The 15,931-nt window shown below is 40.7% G+C and overlaps 1 protein-coding gene across 1 annotated transcript in view; it reads right to left on the reverse strand.

Annotated features, from left to right (window-relative positions):
* Window positions 1–15,931, reverse strand: part of SLC30A7 (solute carrier family 30 member 7) — an 85,400-nt gene that overhangs the window by 27,733 nt on the left and 41,736 nt on the right. The window contains exon 8 of the mRNA XM_004699225.2: window positions 14,961–15,096. Coding sequence (XP_004699282.1) covers window positions 14,961–15,096 — 136 coding nt within the window. The remainder of the gene's footprint in view (window positions 1–14,960; window positions 15,097–15,931) is intronic.

Below are 15,931 nucleotides of genomic sequence, written 5' to 3' on the forward strand. Positions count from 1 at the left end.
CCTCCTCCCCTTGAACAAGTAAGGACCTGTATAAGAGTGCTCCAGCTTCAAGGAGCCAGTCAGTCAACAGCACGTGAGCTGGGAAGAAGGCCTGAGCCTGAGCTGAAACCACAGCAGAGCGACCCCTTGACTGCACACTCAGGAGAACTGGTGCGGAGGACCAGCCCCGCCAGGCCTACACTCCTGCCTCCCGGAGACAGTTGTTTTCGCTGGTAAATTTGTTACACAGCGAGAGAAAGTACTGCACATGACATTTCTCTTCAGGCCTAACAGGAAAAACATTTAAATAAGCAAGTTTAAAGAAATGAGACAAATTCTGTAACAGAAGTACAAGCATGCATTGCTAAATGTCCATGATACATTGTGTGAAATAAAATATTATGTGATTTGGATGTTGTGTGAACATCATATTATACACAGTCCCTGTACCATCTGCGGTTGAAGCTCCATAAAGTCTATTATATTAAAAACGTATGGGAGCCCACCAGACAAAGCCTGTGTAGCTAGGCTCCCACCAGCAGCTGGATTGGGGAGGGGGCTCAAAGAAGTAGCCACAGGGACTGGGCCCGGAGCAAGTTCCGGATGCTGGGAATACAGCTGGCACTGGAGCATTGGCTACTGCTATCCTGTTAATCATGAGCATCTGCCCCCAAACCACCCAGAGCTGAGCACCAGCGACAGCTCTACTAGTGCCCGCAAGAGGCGCACTGGAGCCACAAGGCCATTGCCCTTTGCAGGAGGAAAAGGCCACAGGGCTGCTCCAAGGGTGAATGAAGCCAAGGGAAGGGGAAGGAGGAGGAGGAGGACGAGGAGGAGAAGGAGAGGGAGAAGAAGAAAAGGGGAAGAGAGGAGGAGAGAAGAGAAAGGAAGGGGAGAGAAGGGCTAGAACACTTGCTGATACAGCTCAAGGGCTGCGGCTTTCAGCAGAGACTACCTGTCAGTGTACAGAAAACCACAATTCTCACAGGTGTGACCAACAGAGAAAAGAATGAAGTGGTCAAGGATTTCATCTTTCTTGGATCCAGTCAATGCTCATAGGAGCAGCAGTCAAGAGATCAAAAGCGTGCTGCACCGGGCCAATCTGCTGCATCTTTAAAGAGCTGAAGAGCACGGGTATCCCTTCAGAGCCTAAAGCGTGCAAGGACAATGGGTCACCAAAAGAACAAACAAATCTGTCTTGAAAAAGTATAACCAGAATGTTCATTAAAAGCAAGAATGGTGAGATCTTGTCTCCTGCACTGAGAGAACAGTCTCAGGAAAGGATATCGTGCTTGACAAGTTGAAGGGCCAACAAATTACAAGAACATTTAAAATGTGATGCAAAAAAGGAGAGCCACACAGGCAATAATATACCAATCTCTCTGTAACTCTATTAGATGAGTCCTGCTTCATCCGCTCATACAAGAGGTTTGAATATTTCTCGGGAAAAATAACACATATTAAACAGAAAAATATAATCTCTGACTTCCATTTTCACCAAGATATTAAAATATCTAGATTACAGAGCAAAGAGAAGACTAGATTTTACATTCTAACAGGTTATAACTTAAAAAGGCTCCAGATTTCGCCTAAGATCTGTATTCTCGAATACAACTGACCCTTGAACAATGTTAGGTTTAGAAGCACCAACACCCTGGCCCCGACCGGCACAAGTGAAAACTTTTGGCTCCCCTAAAACTGCCTACTAGTAGTCATCTGTTGATTGGAATCCTTATTGATAACTGTCGATAAATACATGTTTTGTAGCTTATCTGTATTACATTCTAAAATCACTGCCATCAAGTCGTTTCTGGCTCATATTGACTACATTATATACTACACCCACATACTAGCTGCATTTCCAACACAACATCAAAAGGTGCTGGGTTTTTTGCCTCTGCTGTGAGACACTACAGTGATGGCGTGGTGCATTTCCTCTTCTTGTGTAAAGTTCCTGGACTTGCTTATCTTAAAAATGGTGAGCAAGTGAGTCTGTAGACTTCAATCTTCGCTATATACCCATGCGATCCAACTGTTTCTTGTAGTGTTATGACTTTGCTTTGCTTCTTGGGAGCGCTTTTAGCATCAGTAGGGTCGCTTTGTATGGGTCTCACGGTGTTGTTCAAGGTTTACAATAGTGCACTAAACCAGAAAATCATGAGGTCACTTTTTACTACTATACACAGTTTACTGGAGACATGAACCTCGTGGGGAGGTGACTAGCATCATGGGCAATTAAAAAATCCACATACGGAAAGGGGGAACCAATTACAAGGATCTACATATAACCTCCTCCCTGGGGGAATGGACAACAGAAAAGTGGGTGAAGGGAGACATCGGACAGGGCAAGATATGACAAAATAATAATTTATAAATTATCAAGGGCTCATGAGGGAGGGGGAAAATGAGGAGCTGATGCCAGGGGCTTAAGTGGAGAGCAAATGTTTTGAGAATTTTGAGGGCAATTAATATACAAACGTGCTTTACACAACTGGTGTATGTATGGATTGTGATAAGAATTGTATGAGCCCCTAATAAAATGATTTTTTAAAAAAATCCACATACAAGTGGACTCTCACAGCTCAAATCCAGGTTATTCAAAGGTTACCTGTAGTGCTGACGTTGGTATTATTTGGCTTCAGACCCAGGCAGCTCACTAGCTGCTTGTCTTGAAAGAGACTTGAAACGGCACACCTGGAGAGAGACTTTACTCTGTGAACCCTTCTTCCTATGTGTGACCAGCCTCTGCTTACTACATGCTAAAGGGATCACACGCACACATCCCCAAAGCAGTCACCAATCATCGCATCATAAAAACAGAAGAGACCCCAAAAACCTGGATGAGAGGAAACAGAGGCAGCAAACACTGACTATCAGAGAACTAGAAGAATACCCCAAGTTTCTTCATTTCCAATGTAGGACACCAGAACTGAACAAATATTACTGTGTACTAGATGTGATGATATAGAGATGACTGAGACAGTCTAGCGCTCAGGCACTGGTATGGTTATGTTGTATACAGAGGTACTCTACAATATACAGGGCCATCATGAAAATTTAAAAACCTTGATAAGTTATACACGAATACACAAGTTTCATGGAATAATTAGAGTTCAGGCTTAAAGATTGTAGGACCTGTCATAGGAAGAAAAAAAGATGAAGAGGATGGCATTCCAGGTTAAAAATACCACAAGTAAAGCTAAGCTTCTGTAAATAACAACTGTAAGTAACAAGTGATAGAGTTTAAATAAAGGTGATATGATACAATAACTGTTCAGGAAAATATGGCTTGAAAGTAGGTTGCAGGCAGGTAACAGAGGACTGTGGAATACTATGATTGTAAGAGATTTATTCTGTAAACAGTGGTGAGATACCAACAATTGTAGAACAGGGGAGCTTTAATAAAACTACCACTTTTTCTTATTCAGTTTCCTAGTATAGAACTGTATTGTCTATAAGTGTACGGGTCTAGTTCTGAACTACTGACTTTGCTGTGAGCAGCCCGATGCATATCCACTACACCCTCGGGGCCCCCTGCTACAAACAGTATGGCACAGATCGAAGTGAAAGATAAGGCAAATGTTTGAGTTTTAATCAACGAAATTTACATCAAACTGTACATCACAACTAACAAGTATGTCTGGCTGTATTATACCTAATTCATATTTGCTTCCTTTAAAATCGAAATATAAATCATAAACCACTAAACAGCAAAATTAAACAATTCCTTTTTGGAGTTAACAGTTCTAAAACTTTTGAGGATAAATTAATACTTAAACATAGCAACTGATTTCACTTTAAGATATATATATATAGATATATATATATATATATATTCCCCCCTAAAACTATGTTTCTGTTTCTTTTATTAGAATTCAATAACTACCTCTGTTCATTTAAATTTTGGTAGATATTTCGGTCTTTAGCTTAGAGAAAAATATGTATGTGTGCTTTCCATTTAAACATATATTAATTTCAACAAAGGAGTTCAATCTGACTAACTCAGATTGAAAGCCGCTAGCTCAGATAGCTCTTTTCCGCTTACTTCCTCATGGCCACTCTAGATTTGTCATATGGTACTTTAGTGACAAATCAATAGCTGGAGATACTGTCCATGAGTCATTTTCTAAAGACAGCTTCTAAAAGTTCTAGTGAAAATATGATTGAAGGGGAAAAAAGCTTACCTATGTACCTAAACACCCCCACACACACATACACAAGCACGCGCGCGGAAATAAAGTGCTTATTAGCATGAACTCATTTCTAAAAGTCCCAAGACTCGGGAAATACGGCTCTGCTTGAAGGTGAGGAGTGCAGGAAAGGCCCGACGGCTGCACCAGCGCTGCCGTGGACGCCTGATGGGCTGCGCTCGGCTGCCATCATCACCAACAGAAGTGCTGGCAGGTGGCTTAGCCCCGAATCGAAAAACCAAGAACTCGCTCATACAGTGCTGCCTGCTTTATGAGTGCAGGCGTTTTTAGGCATTTTAAAATTGGTATTTGAAAACACAAACTGTTAAACGCTCAGCTATTAATGGAAAGGCAGATGGTTTGAACCCATCTAGCAGCTTCACAAGAGAAAAGGCTGGCGCTCTGCTTCTGTACAGGGCAGCCAGGAAAGCCTGACAGCCGCGCAGTACTGCTGTCCCACGAAGACCTTATAAGCCAAAATTGATTCAGCAGTACTATCACTCACGGAAAGACACTGTTTTCCCATAGGAAACAATGTTAAGAAGTTATGATCTAAACTCTGAGCATGATGCTAATAATACTAGACGTCAGCCTGTACAGCATCCCTGCACTGGGCTGCTAACAAGGTCACCAGGTGCTCTGTTGTCAGCGTCTCTGAAGATGTACAGCCTCAGACCCTCGGGAGCAGTTCGACTCTGTCCTGGAGCGTCACCATAAGCTAGGATTGACTCAGAGGCACCAGGCATGTGGGGTTTATAGTACTTTAAGGAGTGTAGGAAGACTCACAGCATAGTGGTTATGTGTAATGTGTGTATCCTCTTTTCTATATGCACAGATGAACAGAGGATAAGTACATACACTGGGCGTAGTCATTAATTCTCCCTAAGAATTCCAGTTACGAAAAGACTGTTCAACTCATCAGTTGTTACAGAAGCTCTCTATGATGGATCATTTTATAGATGACTGAAAAATACCTTTTTTGTAAAATAATGCTCCTATCTGTTTAATTTCACAATGTGAACACACATAGAAGCAGCAAAGTAAAATCTTGGGAAACTCCCTTTATCTTAGCCCCCAAGAGTATATAGAAAGTGTACAGCTCATGAACTATAACTTGACTTGAAAGGTAAACCACAAAGGAAATTGTTAGGCAACACCCAAAACCGTTTTTGAAAAAGGAACACACACACACACACACACACACACACACACACACACACACTTTCTCATACATGTGTTTGAGGAGTTGCTTAGCTTCCTCCAGGTTAAAAATGCTTACTTTTTTACATCTTCTGCGCCACAAATAATTATCTCTTTACCAATGAAATAACAAGTTCTGTGAAAATCAGTGTTGGTCCAAATCCAGTCCTCACAAACGATGATAAAATGAGACTAAGAATTCCAGGTTTACCAAGGAATTCTTATTAGAAAGTAAATATCTAGAAAAGAACAATGGGACATATGTACGAATATGTCGGATACAACAGATGTACGGTTTGTAACAAGAGTTGTAAGAGCCCCCAATAAAATAGAAGAAAAAAAGAATTCCAGGTTTATTGTTCCTTTCTTATGAGTGCGTAGTCTTGCTGCTCCACACCTCCTTTTATGCCATTACCGGTCATTTCTAAAGTTTGCAGCACCGTGTCTCTTCCCTTTATTATTACTTTTTCTTCACTATTTTATTAAAAACCTTTCACGCCTATCACAGAATCATTTTCTTTTAGTTAACTATCTTTTTTCTGTATTTACAAATATTTACTGTGAAAAGGTACAAAGAAATCAGAAGATCACATGGGTGAAACTTGCAGAAAACGGATTAAAAATAATCCCAACAATGTTTCCGGAATATTGTACTGGTCCAGCATAGCTTATTTCTGCAGCCTGCATACCTTTTTTCATTTTTCATCATGCCTAGTCACCCCTTTTATTTAAATGAATCAAAAGTCAAGTTACAGATGCATGCATGGAAACGGGACTGCTTTTCAATTGCAGTGAGATTGGAAGCTATGATTAGGCAGCCTGATTTCTCTATTCCGAGCTATTAATTCACTTTTCCATCCCAATTCGTTCCACTAATGGGGAAAAAAGCAAGGGTAAGGGGCTGCAACGGTTCAGAAATCTCTACTAGAAAGTGTATTTTTAAATTATGAAAAACTATACTCACTGAAATAATCAATGTCTTGATTTTCATTGGAGAAAGCAAGTATTTCCTAAAAACGTATAATTATCACCCTCTGACTACATGAAAAAGATGATGGAAGAAAAAAAATAATTTTTAAGGAACTCAATTTCAATCTAAGTCAGAATGAATGAACACTGGGTAGTCTGGGAAGGAGAGGTATATGGTTATCCCCACAGCACATTCCACACCGGCCGGGCCACGGTGAGCCCCGCAGAACAACGTACGAGGGGCAGGCGCCTAATTAGTTCTCTAGTTCCGGATGCACTGGACACATACCCGGGCGTGGCGGATAAGAAAAATTACTTCATCATACTTTATTTTGATGATTCTTTAAATATTTTTTTATCTATTTCCTACAATCAGCCTTGGCTAATTAGGTAAGTTCTTACCCAATTTGAGAAACATCTCAGAGTAATCTCTTTTCAAGTATTTCATCATCGTGAAAACATTTAAGGTTTGCTTTCTTTAAAAATGATGATTTCTTTACTTTGCGATTTGAAGCTACTCTTAAAAATTGTCCTCCACTTTTTACATAACGGTTTTGATGCCCACTGCATCGGTGGTGTTAGTTGGTGCTGAGCCAGTTCCCACTGGTGGCTACCCCGTGGGGTCAGAGAACTGTGAGTCACCAGGGTGCTCGGAGGCTGTGACTTTGGGGAAGCAGATCCAGGCCTGTCTTCCAGGGTGCTTGGAAGTAGACTTGATCCATCAACCTTCTGGCTAGTAGTGGAGTGCTTACCTATCTGCATCACCCCAGGGACTCCAAAATACTACATGCTTTTTGAAGGTTTGTCAGAAATGTTGGCTTATTTTAGAAAAGCAGCATAATTTAAATGTTATACCACCTAGATGAATCCAAATCTATAAAATATCTCCCATTCATGCAAGAAAAAATAGATAATTGAGACATATTTTTAGTAAGAATAAATTTCAATATGTTGTTCTGCATCGAGTTGTCCTTTGCTATCCTTGAATTTAAGCCTTTGCTACCTAACAAATCATTCCCCCAATTTTTAAAAATCCTTTTATTGGGGGCTCGTAAAACTCATCACAATCCATACATACATCCATTGTGTCAAGCACAGTTGTACATCTGTTGCCATCATCATTTTCAAAACATTTGCTTTCTACTTGAGTCTTTGGTATCAGCTCATTCTTCCCCTCCCTCCCCCCTCCTTCATGAACCGTTAATAATATATAAATTTTTTTGTCATATTTTCACTGTCTGACGTCTGCCTTCACCCACTTTTCTGTTGTCCATCCCCCAGGGAGGAGGTTATATGTTGATCCTTGTGATTGGTTCACCCTTTCTACCCCACCTTCCCTCCACCCTCCAGGTATCGCCACACTGGTCCTGAAGGGATCATCTGTCCTGGATTCCCTGTGTTTCTAGTTCCTATCTGTACAATGTACATCCTCTGATCTAGCCAGATTTGTAAGGCAGAATTGGGATCATAATAGGGGTGGGGGTGGGGGTTGGAAGTATTTAGGAACTAGAGGAAAGTTGTATGTTTCATCTTTGCTACACTGCACCCTGACTGGCTCATCTCCTCCTATCCCAAAACTTTAACGATTTAAAAGAAGATTCTCTTCCATTCAGCTCCTGTGTATGCCCTGATCATGACCAAGTTTATAATCAGAATAGCTACTAGAAACTCAACAAGGTAAATAAGAAAGACTAAAGATTTAGGTAAAGAAATACCACTAACAGTGGTGATGGGACCTCTCATATTGTGATGCTGACCGATTTTTCTTGGCGTCTTTCATTTATTCCTTTCAGCATTTTCCAAATTTTCTAATATAACCCTGTCTCACCTTTAACCTTTGTATTGTGCACTGGGTGAAGGTGGATAGAGGATATCAGTTTGCTATTCAACGATTCACAGAATATTGTTCATGTCACTGATTGTAATCCCACAAAGGGAACATTCCTTCTCCTTTCTGAGCCCTTTGGAAATGTGGCCTTGGATAATGGCTTCCCGCTTTTCCTCAAATGGTTGATCGTTCAAGAGTGTATGAACCTCCCCAGTGTTACTGTTCTCCTTGCCAACCTGCCTACTTTGTTGTTTGACTGAAAACTGAGGTAAAGGGGTAAGTTCATTTCAAGGGCTGAACAGTGATTAAGGGGAGGTCTCCTAAATTACTCTAATAACAGGAAAAAGGAAACAATTAGTCAGAATACTATTTTATGCACACAAAATACATAAAGTTACTAAGAAAAAAACAAAAGGGGTTCAGAAAGAAAAAGACAAAATAAAACTCTAAAATATTACCAAGGTTCTCTTGGCTGATGCAACTATGGGTATTTTTTTTCTGTATTTGCCAAGTGTTTGTTATCTACGTAATTATTTCCATAATTTAAACTTATACTTTTCATTAAATTCTTTGCCTTGTCTCTGAATATTCATAGCAAGTTACCGCTTACCTGAAAACCAGCTGTACCTGAGGAAACTGCTTTGCCTACAAGTTGTTCTCCCCCATACTTCTAGTACAAGGAGCCCTCGGGGCTCACCTGGGCAGAGGTGGGCTGTCCCCCGAAAGGGTGATGTTTTAAACCAAGCAGCTGTTCTGTGGGTTAAAAGGCCTGGCCATGAGCCCACTTAGTCTCGGCTGACTCACTGTGAGCCCACAGAACTGCTCCGTAGGGTTTCTGAGGCTGTGAATCTTTACAGAAGCAGATGGCTCATCTTTCTGCTGCACAGCAACTGGTGGACTGAAGCCACCAACCTTTAGGTTAGCAGCCCAATGCTTCACCCACGGTCCATCGCTGTTGCCCTGGCAATAGCTGAAGCCCAGGAACGTCTACAGGGCCATGCTACTTGGTCATACAGGGTCACAATGCACTGGAACTGGCTCAACAGAGCAGAGCCACTTCACGTACTCAGCGAGGTCTTGTGGAAAGCGGAATGTTCTCCCTATCACTGTTGCATCCACTCCTCCGCTCAAAACACAGCCTCCCAGTCCTGACGACCAGAGGACAGCTTCCGTTCAGTCACTGGGGAGTTTAGCAACAGACTTAGTAGCGCTCCATTAATTTCATTCCTTGTACTTTAAATATTCATACGGACAATCCAGCCAACACTTGGCCTTTGATATCATCTCATCTCCCACCTCACGCCATATACCCACTCCCATGAGCAGACTTCAGGCCTCAAGACACCAATTTCAAGCACCTCACAACCCGAATCCTTTCAATGTCCCCAATCTTTCTACCTGACAGAATATCCAGTCTATTTGCCCATTTTTCTCTTTATTTTCTTTTTTAAAGCTTCTATCACTTCCTTTAAATCTTCCTTTCCTACTCACTCTGCGATTACTCACCTGACAAAACCCCAAACCTGTGAAATTCAACAATTTTTATTCCAGACATTTTACCACACAGCTATAGAAGACAGGAGGGGCAGGAGGAAAAAAACAAAACCAGGCTGGTTGTTTTCATTTTAAATTCATGACCACAAACCTCAAAGTGGGCCCTCAGTGCTGCCAGGCAATCACACGGCCGCCCTTTACAGCATGAGCCCTTCAAAGCGCTGACTAGACGCACTTGCCGTTTCCCTCCCCTCCCCTCCCTGCTCTCAGGAGGCTACCCTGATTAGGCTTGCATGCGCACCACTCCTCGGAAAGCACTCTTGTCAAAATTGCCAACTGTCATTCCCAGCAGCACTTCACAAGGCTAGAGATTCCCTTTCTACAACACTTTCTGGCTGTGTCTCCTCTCACTCCCTGGCCCGTCCACTTGGATCATGTTTGCTAGAGCGGCTGCCTTTTCCTCACCTCCACCAGGGCTCAGACCTCGGATCCCTTGACTGCATTCTTTGTATGATGAACCCATCCAAATCCATGTTTCTAAATCCTGTTCATAAGTGGATGTCACTCAAAATTTCATTTTCCACCCCATTCCTCTCCTGGACTCTACACACACCAACCCCTCTACCATCCATGGCCTTCCTACTGTCCCCGATATGTGCCTACTTCTGTGTACTTACACTTTACCTTCCCTCCATCAAAACGCTCGCCCTCCAAATAGGCTCATGCCTCCCTCTTTACCTATTCGGGTCTCAGCTCAAACGCCACCTTACCCAAAGACCTTACCCAGAGACCTTTCCAGGCCCTTCTAAAAATACCATCTCCAATGTCCTGTCCCACAGCATTTATTACCACTGGAAATTATATTATCTGTTTGTAAGTTCACTTGCCCATTGACTGACTGTCTTCCTCGTTACAATGAAAGTTCCATACCAGTCAGCTACTTGTCCCCTGTAGCTACTTTTGGGCCCAGAAGAGGCATTGAAACAGCTATAAAATGACTTGAAGAGAAAATTTCAATAGATAAATTACAAATTCCAGTCATGTTTGAGTATTTTATAATTAGCAAGTAAAACATTTGTCATCAGCAATAAACAAAAAAAAAAGCCCCACAAATAATTACAATGGTAGGGCTTTAATAATGATAAGGTACCAAATTATATGTGCCATATATTTATATACATGAAAATAAGCCAATGAACATCTATGGACCACAACAGAACAATCGTATTGTGCACACCATCACTTGACTGGCGAGTAGAATCAATAGTAGTTAACAACAACAAATAAGTAGGTCAGTAAAACACAGATAGAAAGGGGCGAGAACTAGCTTTTGCCTTGATTGGCTGCTGTGGCCCTGCGAAGCACTGTATAGAAAGGAGCACTAAAGCCAAATTGGGACTTGCAGGAAAGAAAGGCTCAAGCTGTCTGTCTGTCAGGAGAACAAAAGGGAGGAGATGGTACATCCATGCCAGATAAATGGGACTCAAATAATCACCATCTTCCAACCCTTTCTATTTACCTAACTGCTCTCAAGAATTCTACATTCTGGAAGACACCAGACCACGAGAGGGATGAGAGAAATAAAGGATCAGGTGAAGGGCAAACTTTTGGGGAGTTTGATTAGTATTTTAAACTGTTGAACACAAAATTGATGGTCTGGAATATAAACCCCTACCTACTTTACAATAAAAATTAAAAAAAAAGAATTCCGTATTTGTACACCCAAGATTCAGGAAGTTATAGGAAGACTGAAGAAGAATTTACACACTTCAATTATGGTGCTAGCAAGCAATATTTAGTATATCATGGAAGAAGAACAAAGAGATCTGTCTTGGAAATGCAGCCAGATTGCACCTTAGGAGAGATGGCGAGATTTGCCTCCCACACTTTGAACATGACATCAGGAAGAACCAGTCCCTGAAGAAAGTCATCATGCGTGCTGCTAAAGCAGAGGGAGAGCTGCGACAAAATAGACTGACGCAGTGGCCGCAACAATAGGCTCCACCTCACCTATGACTGTGATAATGACACAGGACTGGCCAAAGCATTATATGTCCCTATCTTCCCTCTTTCAATAATGACACCTTCATTCAAAAAGCCACACAAGCAAAATCCAGGGCATAAAAAAATCTAGTTCTAGACCCCAGATAGACTGAATCAGAATCTACACTTAACCTAAATCCCAGGAGTCAAACTGGAATGAATGGATTCAGAGGCCTGGTAACAGCACCGGCACTTATCCTTGATTCCCCTCTTCCCCCACTCCTGTCCCTTGTTCACACGACAGCAAATCTTTCAAGCACTACGCCCAAAGCATTCTCTAATTTCATCTGCATCTCTCGATCTCCAGGATTAATTCCTTAGGCCGAGCCACCACCACCACCCTTACTGGGCCCCTGACAACAAGTAGCATTTTAGGTGGTCTGCTCATGTATACTTCTGTCCCCTTATATTACCCACAAAGCAGCCAAAATGATCTCTTAAAACTCTAAGTCAACTAATGCCATGCTGCTGTGCCTTTCCACTGAATATGAAGTCAAATCTCACCTCCTCACCCTGGCTAATTTCCCCTAGCCTGCCTGTTCAGCTCTGCCTCAAACCACTCCCCTTACTCCCTAGGCGTCAGCTACCCTGGCCTGCTTTTGGTAGCAAAGATGCTCTCACACAACTGCTCCCTACACGAGATGTACTTCCTCGACACTCTCTGTGACGCTCAAACCTCACCCACACCCTCTTCCGAAGTCTTCCTTTACCACTCCAACTGAAGTGCCAACTCTCAGGATCACACCACCCGAACTTAACTCTCGGTAAAGGGTAAAGAACGACCCGAGACTTTGCTAGGTTCTTTATTAATTTTTTAGCTCTCCCCCCTACCATAATGTAAAATCACAACAAGGGAGCTTGTCCTTTTGACCTCCCTGGCTAGAGAGCCAACTGACGTAACTTGTTGAATATCATTTGTGCAAATATTTTTTCCAACGTGTGTTCCAAAACGTGTTTGGCTTTCTCCCCCATCGCTGAGGCAGTGTGTGCATGAGCATGAGTGGATCTGTTTACTAACGTATTCATTCATTCATATTTGTAGACGAACTGAATGGAAGCAGAACTATAAATGAATTCCCTGAAACCAAACCAAACCCATGCATTAAGTTGTCTTCAGCTATGTGCTGGGTACCAAGTGTTTGACAGGCCGAACGAGGTGCTGACTTCACAGCAATGAAAAAAGCCATCTGCTTTCCTGGAAACCAAGAGAGAGAAAGCAAGACAGGCAATTTCCAAACATTAAGTCACTGCCATGAAAGGGGCAGCTGAAGGTTTATCCCCAAACTCCACTGCTAGTTCGTAGATTAGGACCCACAGCAGGCCCACAGAGAAGCGCAGAACCGCCCCTCGGGGTTTCTGAGGCTGCACGTCTTCCCAGGAGCATCCAGCCGCATCTTTCCCCTGTGGAGTAACTAGTAGGATTGACCTTGTGGGCAGCAGCACAAAGCACAGCTTATTATGGGACGAGGGCTCCTTCAGAGCGTTTATAGGTAGACTGAATCTGGACTCGGGGGGTAGAGGAGTCAGCAAATGCTTCCAGAAGAAAAAGCCATTAAAACTGAAATCTGATCTGCAGGAATGTATACCTTTGGGTAGCTGGGAGTTGGGAGGGCAGAAAACAGGTAGTAAAAATGAGTATTCGGGACAAAGGAAATATTAGCAAAATCCAGAATGCCAAGAGTTTATAACATACTCAGAGGGCTGATGGGAATTTATTATGGCCGGAGAGCAGAGTATCAAGACCGAGTGAGAGACTAAAGAGATGTCTCAAGTAAAAGTATGAAGCCCCTTTAAAGAGTTCCTGAGGCTAAGGAAGAGCCACTAAAGAATTTAAGATAATTCTTATCTGTATGCAATATAATCCTCATCTAAGAAAGATCATTTCACCCATGATGTAGGAGAGAGTTTTAAGGGAAACTGAGAGACCAATGTGAAGGCTGCTAAAATCTCCCAAGTAAGAAATAAAAGGAGCTACAAATAGTCAGAGTGGAAACAGAAAACTGAGCGTGAAGGTCCCAGTTATAAAAAGTTTGAGAACCAGGAAAGAACGACAATGTGAAACAGGATTAGATGAGCATACCGAAGGACCAAGTACGACTGCACAGATATGAAAATTATCAAATCTCTTTACAATATGCAACATCCAAGCGGAACTTTCTCCGAATATAAAGATGTTTAAAGATGGAAAAAAGACATTCAGGCTTTATGAAAGATTTACATGGCAGAATTGCTTCCTAGCACAAGTAATTTACAGAAAATTTTAAATAATCTGCATTTCTAATATATGAATCCTATTTTTAGTAAAAATATTAAAACACATGTATGATTAATGTCAACAGATTATAATTTTAACAGCATCTACTAAAGAAGTTTATTCTGTGCAGCCACAGCTATACAAATAATTATAGTCTACCCTCTAGTAAGCCTTTGCTATGATTACAAAAAAGTTCTGCTGACAGTAAGATCATAAGTATAAATAAAATAACACATCAAAAATGCACATTTCTAAATAACTGAAATTTGTTAACAAAAAGTAAATGTTATGTTATTATTTTGATAAATTATATCAGTAACTCAATATATAACAGAATAAAAAAACTCGAAGTAGTAACTATACAATCTAATTCAGCAAACATTTATTCTGAATTTGACACAGCCGCATGCATGTACAAACACAGACACGCGTACATATGTACTGGCACTATGGTAGGCACAAGAGGAGAAGGAGCTAGGAGACGGAGCTAAGAGACAGATGTGTACTCAATAATTCTAAAACCTAAATGAGGAGGTAAACACAAATATATTTTGGGGAATCTTTACAAGACTTCTGCAATGGTAAAGTTACTTTAGAAAGTAAAAATAGTTCTAGCAGAATATACGAATATTTTGCAATTGAGAGTAAAAAATAAAGGTGTCAGGAAGAAGATTCTAACTATAGGGAACAATACATTTTATATTTCCACTGTTTGACTCTATCGATATAGTGCTAGCTATAAGAAGATTACTACTACTTAAATCATGAACCCAAGAGCTTAATTGTTAAATATCAAGAAGGCACATCAAACTTGTAGGCAAGTAATAAATGATAACCAAAGATGAGGAAAAAAATAGGAAGACGAATAGAAATCATCTCTGTAGAAACTTGCTGAAGATCAAAAGATAACCAACATAAATTATAATTTAGTTCTGTAGTTTAAGTAGCATACTTCTCACCGCTCCCTTATTGAAGTACCTGGAAATGACACCATAACACTTACCTTATAACTATAAGCATGGCTATAAGAATTGAACAGATAGGATCTGCGATCATCAAACCAAAATTTTGCATCAGGATAGCAGAAGCAATTACACCCAGACTCCCGAGTGTATCTGCTAGAATATGTAAAAATACACCTGGAAATAAAGCATAAGCAGAATCAAAAGATTAACATCTGGTGATTTTAAAATGGAGATATTCCTAGATATTCTTATTTTTATAGATGGCACATTTAAATATCCACTTGAAAAACGTTAGAATGCAGTCACTGTCCAGTAACTACATGGCAGTACCTTTTCCCGATGAAAAATCTTCCTTTTTTTAAATCACAGGGGTCGAGATATCTGATTTGTAAATTATATTTGCTCTAAGTTAGCCTTACTATTTTGATATAATATAAATGAAGGAGTAGATAAACACATTAACACAGTGCTTGTGCATGCATATATGTGGTCAAACGAGTTCAAAAGTGAATTATTTGTCACAGGAGGAAAACTGCATTTGGTCTAGTAGTGTCAAGCTGCAAACTCCAAATATGTGTGCACATAGAGCCCTCTGCTGGTCATTATAAAAATTACCACTTGAGATTAGAATTTTCTATGGCCTATACTCTTATAATCCTGGCATTTTCTTATTAATATCCCGAAAGTTTTGTTACACAGTTAAATATTAAACTCAAATTCAATGTGAAAGAAAGCAGGGATATGAATATTTTCAAATGGAAGTGAAATACATCCTGAACATCTCCTATTTAATTAAATGTTAAATTGGTAGGGCATGAGTATACTGATTGATTATACGAATACCCCCAAAACCTAAAATAATAACACTTAATAAATCGCATTTTCCTGGAAATGCATTTAAAATGTCACCCAATATTAAATTTTGTACTTATGAAGTAATAACTCATATTCTTTAGCATGTTGATGTTTAATAGATAAAATTTACTGTCTAGCTAAACATGATCTCTTA

The sequence above is a fragment of the Echinops telfairi genome, unplaced genomic scaffold, assembly GCF_000313985.2.
Source record: "Echinops telfairi isolate 266 unplaced genomic scaffold, ASM31398v2 ScPeMD7_443;HRSCAF=831, whole genome shotgun sequence".
Lineage (NCBI taxonomy): Eukaryota > Metazoa > Chordata > Mammalia > Afrosoricida > Tenrecidae > Echinops > Echinops telfairi.